Source organism: Neovison vison, chromosome 1, assembly GCF_020171115.1.
Source record: "Neovison vison isolate M4711 chromosome 1, ASM_NN_V1, whole genome shotgun sequence".
Lineage (NCBI taxonomy): Eukaryota > Metazoa > Chordata > Mammalia > Carnivora > Mustelidae > Neogale > Neogale vison.
Genome location: NC_058091.1, coordinates 50,120,398 through 50,138,745, shown reverse-complemented (window position 1 = coordinate 50,138,745; position 18,348 = coordinate 50,120,398). Strand labels below are relative to the sequence as shown.

The 18,348-nt window shown below is 33.3% G+C and overlaps 1 protein-coding gene across 4 annotated transcripts in view; it reads right to left on the bottom strand.

The window, feature by feature from the left end:
* The window catches only part of LOC122905214 (pleckstrin homology domain interacting protein), a 134,521-nt gene that overhangs the window by 15,976 nt on the left and 100,197 nt on the right, over window positions 1-18,348 (bottom strand). For all 4 annotated transcript variants that reach the window (XM_044246892.1, XM_044246881.1, XM_044246900.1 and 1 more), the window contains exons 25-35: window positions 18,179-18,286; window positions 17,497-17,621; window positions 17,281-17,363; window positions 13,304-13,415; window positions 12,849-12,910; window positions 10,370-10,525; window positions 9,050-9,170; window positions 6,214-6,339; window positions 3,517-3,586; window positions 3,094-3,144; window positions 2,105-2,254 (exon numbers count right to left, since the gene is read on the bottom strand). In XM_044246892.1, coding sequence (XP_044102827.1) covers window positions 2,105-2,254; window positions 3,094-3,144; window positions 3,517-3,586; window positions 6,214-6,339; window positions 9,050-9,170; window positions 10,370-10,525; window positions 12,849-12,910; window positions 13,304-13,415; window positions 17,281-17,363; window positions 17,497-17,621; window positions 18,179-18,286 — 1,164 coding nt within the window. The remainder of the gene's footprint in view (window positions 1-2,104; window positions 2,255-3,093; window positions 3,145-3,516; window positions 3,587-6,213; window positions 6,340-9,049; window positions 9,171-10,369; window positions 10,526-12,848; window positions 12,911-13,303; window positions 13,416-17,280; window positions 17,364-17,496; window positions 17,622-18,178; window positions 18,287-18,348) is intronic.

The following is an 18,348-nucleotide window of genomic DNA, read 5'->3' as shown; positions in this document are numbered from 1 at the left end:
AAGACCGTGGGATCATCACCTGAGACAAAGGCAGATGCTTAACCAATTGAGCCACCCAGGTGTCCCTGAAACCTTGACTCTAAAGATAGCTGTGTGTGGTGGGTGAAGGGGTAAGTTAAAGAAGTTATGAAATTGCTTTATGCAATGGTAACATCATCCGAACAGTGTCTAACCTCTCTAACCTCTTAAGGGTAACTAACAACTTTGACACAAACTATAATTACTTGGATATTGAATATTATGACATATTGTCTTTACAAACTTCAGATTTTAGGGAAATGTTAAATATATTTATGTAAAACATTTCATTTTTCTTGATTTGTATCATGGATTTCCTTAGTCAGTATAGTATATGGAATATATGGTAACCACTCAATACACTTCTGTTGAATAAATGAATGGGATAGAATAAAGCATGCTAATTTGCATAAAAATTTAATTTTTAAAATCTTGCTTTAAATATTTGATTAAATTCAATACAAAAGCTGAAGTATGAAGAATATGACTGCTTTAAGTATTCTGCTAGAGTTAGGCTGGCAGTTAAGAGTTAATTCTGAAATATAAAAAGTGGTAAGTCCAGTTTTCTCCTTGATAACAGTAATAAAAAAAGTAAATAGTCCTGGGGCACCTGGGTGGCTCAGTTGGTTAAGCCTCTGACTTTAGCTCAGGTCATGATCTCACCATCCTGGGATTGAGCCCCGCACTGGGCTCTCTGCTCAGCGGGAGCCTGCTTCCCCGCCCCCCCCACCCTGCCTGCCTCTCTACTTGTGATCTTTGTCTGCCAAATAGATTAATAAAATCTTAAAAAAAAAAAAGAAAAAAAAAGTAAATAGTCCTAAGTCTTCACACAACCCTCCATCAAAGGGTACTGTAAGAAACAAGTGATCAAATTAGAATTTTTTCTTGTTTCTTCTACTTGTCTGCTAATACTTTTGGCTGGTGGAAGGAGAAGCTCTAAATATTGTTCTCATTATTTTAAATACTTACGAGAGATTATATTCTTATAAATTAATTACTCTCTTGGAATACTGCATGAGATATACAAAATATGGGCTCTTGTTCTCACTTTGCCAACAAACAGCTACATATATTGGAGAGATGCTTAATGTGAGCCTCAGTTCAACATTAGTAAAATGGATACTGTACCAGTATTCAGAGTTGGATATATAAAGCCACTCATATATACACTTGTGTGTGTGTGTGTGTGTGTCCACACACACATATTAGGTATTTTTATGTGTTCACACATATTAGGTATTTTTATTCTGGAATTTTCCCCAGAAAGGAAGAGACAGATATAAGCTTTAATGTTTAGATTTTAGACACCTAAGTATAATTATGCAGAGTTATGGAAATAGGTCCCTCCCTTATTTTTTGTATGGTTGTTTTAACATTTTTCTTTTGTCCTCAGAGTTTTGCTTTTTGACTATTATTCCAGGAAAAGATTTTTTCATATATATATCCTAGTCAGGAGTCACGCTTTGTCAAATGTTTCTCCACCCTAGAAAATGTATACAGCCATTGATTCCTCAAATACTGCCCCTCTCCCATTCTGTCTAGTCTCTCTCTCTCACTGAATTTTTTCATCTATCTACCATATCTCTCCTAATCTTTCCGAAAGCTTAATTTCAATGATTTTACATTTCATTTTCAGAAATTGTATTTAGTTTAAATTTTTAAAAATACCTGCCTCACTCCTTTTCCCACTCAAGTAAGGTCTTTTTTGTTTTATGCTTCTAATCTCTCCATTTTATCTCTTAAACCAAAATAACAAATTCAAATTTAATTGGCAGCATTTCATTCTTCTCGGTGGTACATTAAAGTAAGTCATTGGTATTTTAGATTTGATGAAGTATACAGTATTTCAGAAATACTCTTAAACACTCTAAACTAATTCTTTGTGGAGTCTAAGTTTAAGGTTCTTTGTTTTAAATACCATACTACTTGACTTAGATGCTCCATATAACCAAATACATGACAACATGTATTTAATAATGAAGAAATAAATGATAATCATAAGAAATAACAACTTAAATGGCTAATTGTTATATATGAGCTATATAGCAAACTGACAGGTAACGAAATTATTTCCAAAAATACTTACTGGATATTCAAGGAGATCTACTGGCTGGCGGAAAGGCTCAGAATCTTCACACTGAAATATGAGATTTAATAATTCTTGACATTGTTTCTTCCATGCTTGAATATCATAAGATTGAGCTCTGTTACGTAATCTTCTTCTAGGCTGATGGTCCTAAAATGAAAATGTTCAAATATAATAATAAAGTAACATTTATACAGTAAAATTTGCATTTTTTTTTCAAGGTCATGATTGTTTATTTAAGTGGTAAATGCTGTATACAAAATGAAGATTGGGGAATAATTAGATAGTTCTAAACATGCACTAGAAAAATTTTCTACCATGTTTATTTTTTTTTCCAATTTATTTATTTTCAGAAAAACAGTATTCATTATTTTTTCACCACACCCAGTGCTCCATGCAAGCTGTGCCCTCTATAATACCCACCACCTGGTACCCCAACCTCCCACCCCCCCGCCACTTCAAACCCCTCATACTGTTTTTCAGAGTCCATAGTCTCTCATGGTTCATCTCCCCTTCCAATTTACCCAAAAGCACATACCCTCCCCAATGTCCATAACCCTACCCCCTTCTCCCAACCCCCCTCCCCCCAGCAACCCACAGTTTGTTTCGTGAGATTAAGAGTCACTTATGGTTTGTCTCCCTCCCTATCCCATCTTGTTTCATGGATTCTTCTCCTACCCACTTAAGCCCCCATGTTGCATCACCACTTCCTCATATCAGGGAGATCATATGATATTAGTCAAGCGGAGAAAGACAAATATCATAAAATTTGCATTTTTAATGCAGTCTCATATAATTAGGTAATATACAGTTAATTTAAATAATAGAAAATATCATTCACCTAGTTCTGAAAACCATGTATTTTGTGATAGAAACATATTTGAAGTAAGACTTAATCTGTCTTTAAAAATACTGTAAGTTAAACAAAAGCACTTTTAATACATTTTAATTCATATAAAGCACTCCTGCTAAAACGAAAAGTATCTTACCTTTCTCTTTCGGGTAGAAGTTCCTGGCACATCAGCATCTTTCTCTTCTTCCTTTGAAGTAAGGAAGTATCATATTCATTAAACATTCTAGACTTCATTTTAGTCTTTAGAGTTCATATAGTATTATTGCTGTTTATATGCCAATTATTACCCTTACACTTTGGAAAACCCACAACGTATGCTGGAACATTTTACGGATTCATTAGAAAGTCCCCCCGCACAATGTTTTAATAACTATAACAAGAAAATTCTGGACCACTTTTTTGAAACTACAGCATTAGCCAAAACTAATTTTCATAACAGCGTTTATCTGAAAAATACTGTGTAAATTTCTTTTTATATATAAAAAAAAGACCAACATAGTCTGAATGAACTATATGAATGAATGAACATAGTCTGAATGAAATATGAAATATGAAATACCTCAGAGTCAGACAAAACTTTCTTCTTCATTGAATTGTACAGTGGAATTAAGTTGTAACAAGTCTGATCCCTAAACAACAAGGCAGTGTTAGTATACAAGATTAGAGTTTTAAGATTTTTTCCCTTTAATTTTGTTAACAAAACCAGATTTTAAGATGAAGTTTGAAGCTAAAGGCTTTCTTCATTGGTTGACTTAAAAACTCTACACCCACCCACCTACCCCCGTCCCTCCACCCTATGTGGAGCTTCCAATCGGTCTGTTTCATTACATGAAACCCAATTCCCACCTCTACAGTCTTTGTTCAGATCACTGCTATATGGCAAACACCTTCTTCCATTCCTCAGCACACAAGGGAACGCTATTACATGTCCTGTCTTCTTCTTTTCATTCTTAAGTGTTTAGTCATTCCCTAAAATTTTGTTTTTTAGTCATCTTCCCTTGTCACTACAGCTTTTGCCCTTTAATCTTATGTATCTGTAGTTTATCTGTGTAAATGAATTCTAAGTTCCTATAATTTGCTCGAACTCTTCTGAGATTCCTACCATTATCTAAAATTTCACATGTCTAAACCTTATTTTCACTTCCCAGCCACTCTTCACCTCCTCCTATTTTCAATAGCATTACTATTCTTAAAGTAATACATGGGTTTTCACTATTCTTTCCCTTTTGCCTCCTTATTAACCCAATCACTGGCCAAGTTCTGTGATTCTACCTTCAAAATCTCTTGGCTTCTGCCTCTTTCTCATTTCCATAAATTAAACCCTCATCATCTCTTAGTTAGATGTAGCAACCAATCCGCTATTTATGCTTTTTGTCTCTTCTCTATGAGTTAAGATAGAAATGTATTCAAGTATCTCCATGATCTGACTCAAATTCGTGATTTACTGCTGCTCTTGTACTCTTCTACTTCACCTGATTTAAATTACTTAATTCCCTTAGTAACCCTTTACTTTCCAACCTCATGCCACTCCTTAACCCTACAATGGCTTTCCTTTCATCTAATTTCTCCTAAATCTCTCAATATCTACCTTGTCCATAACAGTTTAACACACTTCTCCCCTGTACCTAAAACTCCACTATCAGAAGCTAGAAGTGATCATCATCTAAACTTTTACACAGACTCCCTTGTTAGTTTTTCCTTAAAATTTCTTAAAAAATTTATCTATGAAATTATACTGGGGTAAATACACATTTCCCTCTCAAGTATCTCTCATAACACCTGACTATATAAGAAATTTGGCAAAATAACTCAATTAAAAAACAGAATAATCAAAATTGCAAGATATACCTAACATCTGAAAATTACTGTCAGCTAAAAGTGTATAAACATTTGTTATGTACCTCTAAGAAATGCCAGGGATTTTTAGATATATACAATATAAATGCTTTAAATACTAACCTAATAAGGTATTTCAAAATAACATTTGAAAGGAATACATTTTTAAAGACTATTCCAAATATAAAAATAATTGTTTCATCTAAATTATTTCACTAAAGTGTGAATTTATATATCATGTGATTTTATTAATTCCTGTCTCTGGAAAAAGAAACATACATATAATTCAAAATTATATACTCTTTATAATTAAAATATTACAAGGCATTATAATTAAGTTATATAAACAATCTTCCATGGGTAACTAATTCTTAATTACCAGTTTTAAGGGTGGGGGCACAAGGATAATAAAAATAGCTTCCAAACCATTTGGAAGGCAACAGGTTTCTTTAGAGAATTAAGGCAGAGTGTAGGATATAACATTTATTGTACTAATTTCCTTTGGTGTTTTCTTACATTGAAATTACCTATGTTCCTTATCAAAAACAAACCCCTAACACCACAAAATGGCACCCTATGATTATTCTGAGTAATGAGAATGAAGCTAGAGATGTCTTTTAAAGCACTTCAATAATCCCTGCATGTGAAAGAGACAGTTAACAGCAGGTGACTACTTAAACTTAAATTATAAAATATATTCTCTCTTTACTGGAAAAAATTATCCAATAAAAATAACCTTAATATGAACTCAAGACTAGTACTTTATACCGAACAGGCATCATTCCTCTGGTTTCAGTTTAGAAGGCTCAATTCATTCTTCGACTATATAAAATTCCCAAGGTAAATATAAAAGTGTTGCTCCCTTAAATAGCTATAGTTATTATTCTTGGTTTAAGATCAATGAATGAGGAAGTAAACCTAAATTTTAAGAAGAATTTTAAAAGTTAAATTTAGTTTCTGGCTGGACTACTTAAATACTTTTTTACAAACTTGTCAGGGGCAATACAATGTTAAGATGAGAAATTCTTAGATGGAAGACACTCATTTACTGTGAAAATTAAACATGTACACCTCTAAAGTGGTTTCCTTAACTGTTAATTACAGATAGAGATATCTCCAACCTGTAATTATTATTTGGCTTAGAAGAACTACTTTAGGTAAAACATTACATGTTCTATACATGCTTACCCTCATTATTATTGTCCAAAGGTTAGATTTAGAGAAGGATCCATTTTTTAAATGTTAACAGTAGAACACAACTGTAACACAACTTTCATGGTGTTTAGACTGATGTTATATGCTTTCTATTTTGAATGGAACTAATTTACAGCACAGCATGTGACATATATGTAATTGCATTTTACATTTTTATATTTTACATCTTCAAATAATGACAATTAAGTATGAAAAAACAGCTCACTTTATGAAATGTAGAAGAAGATCAGTCACAAACTTAGCAGATTTCACAATAGGGCTTCCAGGCTCATTAAATGTCCGTGTATTATGCTCTATGTATCGAACTTCCCACATTAGGGAAGAAACTCGCCTTAAACAAACAAAACATAAGTCTTAACATCATTATATTTAAAAATATTTGTACATAATTTAAAACCAAGGCATTCTAACTTTTCAATTACCATCTTATCCAATTACAAGACTCAAAAGTTTAAAATTTAAGAAAATATATAACCTCAACTGTGTTAGGGGAAATTAAAGAGAAGCAACATTGTGTATTTGCAAAGACAATGTCGCACCAGTTTAGAAACACTAGATTACTGAGTGTCTTCTTTTCTTTCTGAATGTAAAGAAAAATCCAAAGATAACTTCTGGAATATCATCCAATATGCAGTCCAGTTCTACTTAAAGTAACAAGGAAGAAAATATTCAGAAAATATTACTGATACTGATGTGTGAACAGAAATACAATTATATATAACTTAAAAATTACGGATAGAAGCATACACACAAGGTTTACGTATTCTAAAACAGAACCACAGGCATCTTCAGGGTACTTTACAGAACTGTAAAATAAGGTTTTAGATTAATGCCAAGCAGGGCAAACTGATTAGTAGTAGTTTAACAAGAGACAGAACCAGAAGTATCAGAGAGGAAACCATAAACTTCAAGAAATCTGAAGCCAGTGAGTACGGGAGAAACAAAAAAAAAGTTGGAACAGTGAAAAAGCACATGAAGGCATAATTTTATTAAATAAGAACATAATTTTGGTCTATTAATTAGGTTCAAAAATAGGCAGTTTCTAATTTGTTGAAGGTTTGTGTTCTTAGATTTTTTTTATATTGGCTACTAAGCTAAGCTAATGCCCAAAAAGCCTGTTAAAGCTGTAATGTACCCTGAAATATAATACACCTTATCGGTTACCATGATGAGCAGTATTTCTATGAGTATATTTACAACAATAGTGGGAGATGTCAGAAGCTTATCTTAGTAGCTGTAGTCCAACAATTACTGTATAGTAACAACTCTATCTCCCTTGAATGTAAAGAAATGTATTCTCCCCTATCTTGTTCCATCTCTCAAGCACTAAGTCCTATTACTAAGGCTTAGCAACCTAAGGGTCTAGGGAAAAGGAAGGATGTCGCTAAAAATTTCTTCTCCACTTCTAACATGTGGTATTGAAAAAGATTTAAAGAAGTGTACTATGAAGGTAAGATGGCTGGGAGGCACATACAGTAATTTCCTGCTCATCTCTATGCTTTTGACAAGTATTAATTTGCAAACCTAACCAAGATCAGAAAAATCTTTAGAAACTCAAATTTAACATCTTAGTTTTCTTTACCTAGTGATTCTCAATGATTCTGGGTAAGTGATTCTACGTCATATTTGGCAATGTTAAAAGACATTTTTCCTTTTTACAACTAAGGGCTGCTATTGCACCTCAGTAGTAGAGGCAAGGATAGCCCCTCACAATGAAGAATTTTCTATCCCTAATTATCAGGAATGCATTTGTTGAGAAACCCTGCTTTAGTAAGTTAAGAAACAATAAACAGTGTTTTCAGTGCAGGAACACAAAGTACCAAATTAGAATCATAATTTAAGTAAAAAAATAACACCAAAGGCACACTTTATATTAAAAACATAAATATAAAATACTGGGGCGCCTGGGTGGCTCAGTTGGTTAAATGTCTACTGTTGGCTCAGGTCCTAATCCCAGGGTCCTGAGATCGAGCCCCAGGTCAGGCTCTCTGCCAAGTGGAGAGTCTGCTTCTCCCTCTCCCCCCGCTTGTGTTTTCTCTCTGTCAAATAAATAAAAATCTTAAAAAAAAAAAAAAAAAAAGAAAGAATGAAAAATACAAAATATAAATAAAAGTTTCCCTAAATTAAAATAAATAATATAATGTAAAGCTGCAGTAATACAAAATTGGCCACAGAAAGAACTTTTTAAAATGCAATTTTTAAAATTAAAATGTGGTGGGTGCCCGGGTGGCTCAGGTGGTTAAGCATCTGACTCTAGATTTCAGTTTAGATCATGATCTCAGAGTTGTTAAGACAAAGCCCGAAGATTTTTTCCCCTCCCCTACCCCCACCACTCCTGCTCTCTAATAAATAAATCAACCAACCAACCAACCAACAAAATGTTGTGAGTCTTCTAAGCAAAAGTTATGAAGACTAGAAGTATGACTTTTTTATGTGAAAGCTATAGGCTTAAATTCACTTTTCTGTAGACATTCCAGGCAATAAAACTACAATGCCTATCCAAGATTAGAACTCAATGTTTACTGAAATTGTTAACTAGACAACGCAAATTAATTGAAATTAGGTCTTTGTTAACTCCATTATTTCAAGCTAACCTACAACTATGAAAAATATCCTGAATTCTCAACTTCAAGTATTTATAAGCTAAATATAAACAAAATAAGAAAAAAATATGCAACTTTTTAATATTGTTCTATGAAAAAAATCCATGAAAATATTTCAATGTGATGTCTAAAAGAAAACGAGATACTCTGGCATGCTTTATAAATTATAGTTTGAAGACAGCACCAACTCATATTAGCAACTAGAAAAAACTATCTATGAATCGTGTTCCAAATCTACAGACCAGAAGCATGAGCATCCCAGGGAACTTGTTAGAAATGCAGAACCTTCAGGTCCCACTAAAATTACTGAACCACAGACTGCATTTAAAAAAAAAAAAAAAAAATCCCCAGGTGATTTGTATGCACAATAAAGTTTCAGAAACACTCAAGGATCATTTAGTTTTCTTTTGGTAGCAGCTACAGCAAATGCGTTCTAACCTGTAAAACCTGTTTTCCAGTCTTTGTTTAATTGTACTTAAATCCGTTGGATACGCCACTACAGTGCAATACATGGGATAGGCTTGTAGATCCACAGGGGCCACAAATGCTGAAGCAATATCTAGAATTTAAAAAAAAATAGCTTATATGTTTATTTTTTTACTGTTTAAAATACTCCACAGACAATTCTGCTTGATTTAAGATAAATTCTGATCCACAAAACCATTAGGCTGTCATTGTCTTTTCATAATAAATATAGTTTAGCTAGACTAATACAGTCTCATTGCTTATTATGTCTACATTTACACTGCAAAATTCTAAGTATATCTGTTATTCAGATTCCCTTAGAAGACAAGAAATGACAGACAATACATAAATCTGACCTATTAAGTACACATAAATTTCTGTACTAAAAACCTAGCCATTCCTAAATCTGTAGGTTTTTGACATTCTGTCAATAATATAATAATACATTCCATCCAAATGTAACCCGACTTTCTCAGAACTTATTGCCTTAACTTAATTCTGTGAAATACTATGCAAGCACTCAGAGAAGAAACAGATCCAGAAGTCTTTGACTCAATGTCATTGACCAAATGATACACAGTAAACTGAACCTGGCAAAGATGGGTTTTTATTTATTTAGGCTCATTCATATATAAGTATAAGACAACCTTCTATGCTAAAATACTATTAAAATTATTTAAGATATTCATGATACTCTTTAAATAAAGTGTTGGCATATTAAAAAAAGACTTCCAATGAAAATATTATCCAATATGTCTCCAGTCTCTTCACCTCTAAATCATAATTTTTTCCTCTTTGAAGTCTGATTCCTTACTGACAGGGGGGTTGCTACAAACCACCACACTGGTTTAAAGTTGTTTTAAAAGCCCAGAATTCAAATAACAACAAGTTCTGTGGCACTGGTTTTTTTTTTTTTTTTTTTTAATGAGACAAAGCAAAAGCAAAGCTATCCATATTTACCTTTCAATCCTCCTCTCCAAATTCATACCATGTCAGCTTACTTAGGTTGAAGGATTTCAAATCAAGTTCTGAAGGATCTAGACTTTTCACAGGTACCCCTGGCATTTCTGGGGGCTCTCACTCTAAAATTCAGCTACAGCAACCCCATTTTTAATTGTTCAAGATACCCAAAAACCTACGTAAGGTCTCATTTTAGAAAAAGAAATTCCACTTAAAAATGTTTGAAAACCACTGACATGATATTGCAAAAAGAAATTTTATTGAATAAGATTTTTCCTTTCCTTTGCTTTCTGCCAGTTTTTTCTATATTCCTGTGTTACTATTATTATTTACCTAGTGTCATCAACTGGTTTATTCCTGCAACAATTCTTTCACATTCTTCATCCCTGGGATTGGAACCCCATTCTCCATCAAGAGGTTTATAGATCAACGATCTGCACTCAACATCAGTTAAAGGAACACTAGTACCTAGTTCTTCAGGAAATACAGCTGAAATACACAGAAAAGCAAATTTAGTGAAAACTTGTGATTTCTGCTACCATTCAGGTTACCTTTAGAAAGTAGAATTCACATTGTCAAAAGAACTAAAAAGTAATTTTGTAAATATCTGGTTGTGTGTATTTTCATTAAAAAAAAGTATGTTTCAAGGGTCAATAAAATTTATATTTTAAAACATTAATTTTATAAATAATTCTCTAGATGAGCACATAATTACTTCTCCAAAATTATACCTAACAATTTGCTCTACTATCAGTTTCAGGTAAAGGACAAAGTATTTCTATAAAATGATGCTTAACCTTGCAAGTTTTCTGAATCTTTTCATGATATAATCTCCATATTTATTTTAATAAAACATACACGAGGCGAAACTGAACCAAAGTGGTGTTTTTCACAAGCACTTCAAAGTCTTAACTTTTTTTTAGTGTAGGAACAGAGAGAATTATCAATACTAACAGATGATTCATGTTTATTGCTTTTAAATTGTGAAGGTATACTTTCTGCATACATTAGGAAGGGTGGTGACATAAAACCTACAAATCTGCTAAGTAACTTTCTCTGAACTAGATTTCATCAGAGAAACACTGGAAAATATGCTACTATTTGTATACAAAATTCTTCCTCCTCAAACAATGTAATTAAACCGCAGGATGCACATGTATATGTATGCAGACAGAACAAAAACAACAAAAATCCCCCCTTCACAAACGGATCTATTTAGGTAGGAAACAAACAGTGTATTAATGCCACTAATTCATTTCAAAAAATACCCCAAGCAATACAACACTGACTAGGTTCATTTCTCTCATACACAGTTGTCCAATGTGACAGCAACCTCAAACTTAAGAAAGAAAAGAAAAAAAGATAAGCTATGTAACATCATTATAAGTTGTTCAAGATATTTTATAGTTTCAGGATGGCAGGGTTGTTCAGTCAGTTAAGCATCTGCCTTTGGCTTGGGTCATGATCCCAGGGTCCTGGGATCGAGTCCCACATCTGGCTCCTTGCTCAGCGCGAGCCTGCTTCTCCCTCTGCCTGCTGCTACCCTTGCTTGTGCGTACTCTCTCTGACAAATAAAATCTTAAAGAAAAGATATTTAATAGTTTCAAAAAGCTCTAATTTAGCAGTGAGATGAAAAATATGTTATTGGTACTACATTTTCAAAGTGATAATTTCTAGAAACTATTCTTAGATAATATCAGCATGTCTTTTTTCTCATTTCTAAGGTTTTCCTGATTAGATTTAATTTTTCCAAGTTATCTTTTCTCTGATTTTTTAGAATATAATAACTAGTGAGCAACTCCATTATAAATGATAATTTCTATTATGTCACAAGATCTTTTTCCCTTTTGTTTTTTAAAGTCTTTATTCTTACCTGATGGGAAAAGTGATATATTGTAGGAAAAAAAAAATACACAATAATGTAAAAGATAATTTGTGGAAGTCATTATAGTTCCATCCTTTATAAAAAATCATTATTAATATTCTGGAATATATATTCTTTCAAATCCTTTTATACATACACAATTGTGTGGGCTGTATTTTTTAAAAAATAGAAACAAAAATGGGCACTGGAGTAGATGAAAAATACAATCTGCAGGCTTCAGCTACACTGGCCTTTTCTCAGTCCAGGAAGATGACTTACTGCCTAAGGCTAACTCCCAAGACTAAGGCAATTATCAGGCCATATGCAAGTAAAGAGATATTATTAGCAGTAGTAAACTACTACTTGTGGAGGTCCTTAAATGTGTAAGGTTCTATAAGAAGCACTTTACACACAAGATGTCATTTAATCCTCACAGAAGCCCTGTAAGGTATCAGTTTACAGAATTTCAAAGACTGAAGTCCTAAAAATCTGAAGTTTTGAGACTGTTAAAGAACTTGCCAAAATGACCTAGATAGAATATGGCAGTGATATGGTATGAATCTAGGTCTCACTCAAAAGGCTGAACTCTTAATATTTTATCTTCTTATTTTCAAGTGTTCTGCTGAAGTTAGGAAAAAAAAAATCTTTGTTCCCAAGTGCTTACCTTCCAGGAGTGAACAATAATTTTCGTATTTTGCTGTTAACTAACTTCAATCTTTCCTGTTAGATTATAAATTCCAAGTGGACAAAGATTATGTCTATCTTGTTCACTGCTATGCCTTCCCTACCTCCAATCCAAGGTCAGTGACAAAGTGTACAATAAATAACTACCGAATGAGTATTTTCTATATGATCTTCGTAACAACCCTACGCAGTAACAAGGCAGCAAATCAGACTCCTTATTTAAGAAATTCATTTTGTAACACAAAAAGCCCAATATACACTTACCATTATTAGGAATAAGCTCCATATCCCAAGGACTCATCTTTTCTGTATCTCCATTGTCCCAGCTTAAAGGAAGGAAAATCCCTATGTTAAAAAAAAATCTAAATACTGTGTTACAAGTTTTATAAAATCACATTATAAAAACAACTGCTTCAAATGTTTAAAAGAATTCAAGTGTTAAAAAGAAGTGTCTTTGTCACTTTTTATTAATAGATAGGGAAAACATTAAAAGTACATCAAGCTGGGGGCGCCTGGGTGGCTCAGTTGGTTAAACATCCAACTCCTGATTTCGCCTCAGGTCATGATCTCAGGGGTCATAAGATTTAGCCCCGCCTATACTGGGCCCGGAGCCTGCTTAAGACTTTCTCGCTGTTTTCTTCTGCATCGCCAATCCCCCGACCCCACCTCCCCCTGCAAGGTAACCAAGCTACACTAAAATACAACAAACACTCCCTTACCAAACGTTATAGCACTGAAACAAACTATCCGGGTACTCTGGCTGAAGAGGTTCCTGGCTTTCAATTGTTCCAAACCACCAAGCATCATCTATGACTGATCTGAAACGGTCACCTAGACAAAAATAAAAGCCATCTCATTACTCTGAAATTTATTGCTGCTGTTGTTACTCCTTTCTCCCCAAATATTCCTTTAAGATACTTAAACTATTGTATAATTTTAGGAAACATACATAAAGTGACCTACACAATCCAAAATAAATAAATGAATAAAATCGGCAATATTGAGGAAAAAAGTTATTTAACAAATATACCAGTGTGACTTACCAGTTTCCAGTACCATACATCTTATTAGGGTCAGGAGAAATTCACACTTAGGTTAAGCATTTTTACCAATCTAGAATTTTAAATTCATCATTAGGATTATGCCCAAACTCCTCATTCAAATAAAAGCATGGTTTAGATAATTTATGCCCAACAAATATTTTTATTTGTAATTTCTTGCCTTCTATAGCCAAGTTCCTCCAACAATCAAGACTCTAGCCTAGAAACAGGGCGCCTGGGTGGCTCAGTGGGTTAAGCCGCTGCCTTCGGCTCGGGTCATGATCTCAGGGTCCTGGGATCGGGTCCCGCATCGGGCTCTCTGCTCTGCGGGGAGCCTGCTTCCTCCTCTCTCTCTCTCTGCCTGCCTCTCTGCCTACTTGTGATCTCTCTCTGTCAAATAAATAAAAAAAATCTTTAAAAAAAAAAAAAAAAAAAAGAAAACATCCAACCTGCCTTCCTTCATGTCAATCATCCTGGTTATAACACTCATGTATACACTCACTTTCTCTTTTCTATAAAAACAAGAGAGTAACAAAAACAACTAATCTTTATAAAACAAACACACTCCTTGTGTTCCTTTCCTTACCTAACTGCATTCAGCTACTATCCTGCCACTAAAACTACTTCCACCAAAGACCCTAAGAAACTAGCTTCTCAGCTTCCTGCCATGTCATATGAAATTGTAAATCACTCTCTTCCTTTCTGCCACTCTTTCCTCTTCCTTGGCTTTCACAGAATGGAGTGGTTTTTCTCCTAGTAAGCATAGGTTAGGGTCTGAAAGACTTGAGTTCAAATAACTTATCTGTGTGATTTCAAACAAATTAATCATTTTAGAACTCATGTGAGTAAGGTTCATTTTCATACCCATAAAGAGAAAAGTATTTGTTTATATTCTTTTTTATCAAAAACGATTTAAGTTTATAGAGACATACAGCATAAAACGAATTAAAAATTAAAAAAAAAAAAGATAAAAAATTTAATGACAAAGAAGAAAATTTAGGAGCCAGGAGTAAGTTAATAGAACACAACTGCATGTTTTCAAGTTATATTTAACTTTGAATGGGTATGCATTGGGGCCTAAATTTAGATTCAAGCATTCTAAAGATTATTTATTTATCAGAGAGAGAGAGAGAGAGAGAGAGAGAGATGGAGGCAGAGGGAGAAGCGGGCTCCCCGCCGAGCAAGGAGCCCAATGTGGGACTCGATCCCAGGATGCTGGGATCATGATCTGAGCCGAAGGTAGCTGCTCAACCAACTGAGCCACCCAGGTGTCCCAGATCCAAGCATTCTAACAGCCAGTGATAAGAAGAAAACATGATCTATTACCAGATAGTCCCTAATTGCATCTTACTGACACTGAACTTAGTGAGAAGATACCATATAATTAATAAATAGCATTCTTGACACCACCACAACCTTAAACACAATGATGAGTTTCAAAGAGCTATTTTTTATGATCCTATATACACTAATGACATTATGCTGAAGAGGAAGAAATGCGTAATGTATGCCTAACCACAATGAACAATAATGTAGAAAGATAACAATGAAATTAAATGGGGAATAGAGTATACCATTGGAGCAAGTTTTAAAAATTTTAAATGGCTACCAGTAGATAGATGCCCATTTCCTCAGAAATAAAAGACCAAGTAGTACTAACTTTAGAAGAAATCATTCATCTATAAATTTAGGGAGGAAAAAACAGCTATGATCCAGATGAGAAAATTCCAATGTACATCCATCATTTGAAATATCTCTTTGATACGTCTATTGCTTGCCATACTTCTTTACTTAGGTTGTTATCAACTCATTTCTGGAATATTCCTAGATTCTGACCACTAATATTTGTTCTTCAATTTCCTGGCAGATGCAGGTCTTTAAAAAAATAAAATTTTTCAGTGACACACGCAAGTAATTTAAAAAACAAGCGTACCGAAGGCTTATAATCAAAACCAAAAAAAATCTTTAATTCTTGTAACTATTTCTTAAATTTAGATTTCTAAATAATTAGAGCTATTTCTTCACTTCCCAATTTTAGACATTAAGTATAGACCTCTCCATATAATTGTATGTAATTATGTTTATTTTATTTAATCTGTATCATCTCTATCATAACTATGTAAATATTGTTTGCTACAGAACCAAATAGCACACAATTCCCTTCTTCTATAATTCTGTATAATTGCTTCACATTTTTTTTTTTTGTGATTGGTTTTCTCTGGATTTACAATTAAGTAAATGCTTTAAGAGCTTAATCTATAAAACATTCTTCGACATAATTTCCAACAAAGTCAGACACGTTAGATAATTCATCAGTTCCATTTTCTGTCTTTCCTGAAGACTTTGCTCCTGTAGGACAACTTTTGAACTAGTCATTTTACAGATTTGCTGGTACAGATGCTATGCTGAGACTTCTACTATTACTGGGAATTCATTTTGGCTCTTTCTTATTCTGGATTTCCTGTCTCCTGGAGGAGTTTCATGTCTTTCCCTTCCTTCGTTCATTACCTTATTTGATAGAACACATCTTTCAGAGCTTCCAGGAAAATGGTGTAATGGAATTTATAGGGAATGTAAATTCTTTTTGATAACGCCTGTGTCTCTAATTTTAGTCACTTGCATTTGTCCTAATTTTTAGAATACACATGTAAATTTCTAAGTTTACCAAGACCAAATAAGACTTATCACCATTCCAATGCCTTCCAATGGCACTGGAGGAGAGATGGACTGGCCTTATCAACTGATGTGCTTTTTCAAACCAAATATGCCATATAATTACCACAACCCACTCCAAGATGACAAAGAGTGGCCCTGTTTGAAAATTTAAAAAAATACTCAAATGAAGTGCACATCCATGTGAACATAAATTAATGTATCTTAAATGCCTGGAAACTTTTAAGAATTTTAAAGTTTCTTTGAGTCTTATTTACAGTATTAAGTTTAAAAATTACAACAGATTAGACCAATAAAAGAAAAAGAAAAAGAAAAGTTCAGCTTTGGTCCCAAATTACTGAACATTTTGAACTGGAAGATGTCTTTTGCTTCAACTGTGAATTTCTGTTACATTTTTAGATGAAAATTAAATTCAACACATAAAAACAGCTAAAGAAATAGCTATAAATAGTTTTATAACCATTACCAAATCTGAGAGAGAAAATGTTTAGAATTTCAGCATCAACGAGATTAAAAGGACAACTGACCTCTGAACAATATAGCGTGTAGGTCCACTTATACTTGGGATTTTTTTTCCCTGATACAGTACAATACTACAAATGCATTTTTTCTTGCTTATGATTTAATAACATATTTTTCTCTAGCTTCCTTTATTGTAAGAATAGTTATACAAAACACATTTCTTGATTACATATGTCATCAAGTAAGGCTCTTGGTCAACAGCAAGCTATTAGTAGTTAACTCTTAAAAGAATTAAAAGTTACACACAGATACTCCACTATGCAGTGGGTTAGCACTCCTAACCTTTGCAGTTGTTCAATGGTCAACTGTATTTTAAATAGCTGACATTATTACATCTTCTTAGTTATTAACATTCCCACAAATGGCAAGAAGATTTATTTTTTTTCTGAATCATTAAAAATAGTAAATCAATTATATTAAAAAAATAACAAACATGTATGTTTTCTAAATGAATTACCCACCTATGTTCCACCGCCTATATTTTGCGTCATCAAACTGTTGTCTCAAGACGAGAAAATCTATAACATCAGGCATATCGTGGTATCTAATTAGAAACAGAAACAAACTGATTAGGTCATATACCTAAAATTATCTAAAATAAGTTAAAATTTATCTGAATTATCTTAAAAAACAATGTACAATACTAAGAAACCACTGCGTCCTTCGATAGTCCTTACTTCATGGTAAATGATCCGCCAGTCAGTTTACCAGTATCAGGATCTAGAAAAGCAAGTTTAAGGCAGCAAAGGGTAGGCAATCCCACTTCATACTTTATGCCAACTATTTTCATCAGTTCTTGTTCCTGAGAAAGATATAGAAAATAAACCATCTTCACAAAATAAATCATAAAATAAACTGATAAATATAATCAAAACATTTCTCCATTTCAATCTTGATCTAGGTGGTGATTATTAATTGGTGCACACAAAACTTTCCTGACCTGTGTACTGAAGCATATTTGTGCCCTTTAGAATTAACAAACTTTACCTCAGTAAAAACTTTTTTAAAAAGGGAAAGATTTATTGAAATGCAAGTTTTCCAATACCATTCCAAAGACCTCTACAAAATTTTGAACTCTGGCTGATAAGTCTAAAACTCCTTATTTGCAAATATGAAGTTTACCTTAGACATCAGTGTTAACTTCCACTATAATTACACTTTGTACCCAAATTATAAACTATCGGAATACATAAATTCAATCTTATATTTCTTTGAAAATTAAATACCTCTTAGTCTCCACGATTGCTCCAATTAAAAAATAAATCTTCATGAAACACTTTCTTACGGTGAAAAGAGTAACGTTCAATACAACTTTCTACATAATACAAAACTGCACCTTTTAAGTAATAAACACCATACCCGTAGTTCCATTTTATGCCATGGCTGTTTTTTGGGATTGATACTATAAATCTTATTTTTCCGGGCCATTTCAACATAAGCTTCATGTCCCTGCCGGAAGTAATAAACCTAAAAAGTAAATCAAAATCACAATTTTAAACCCTGCATGTTTCCTATAACCCAAGATGCAA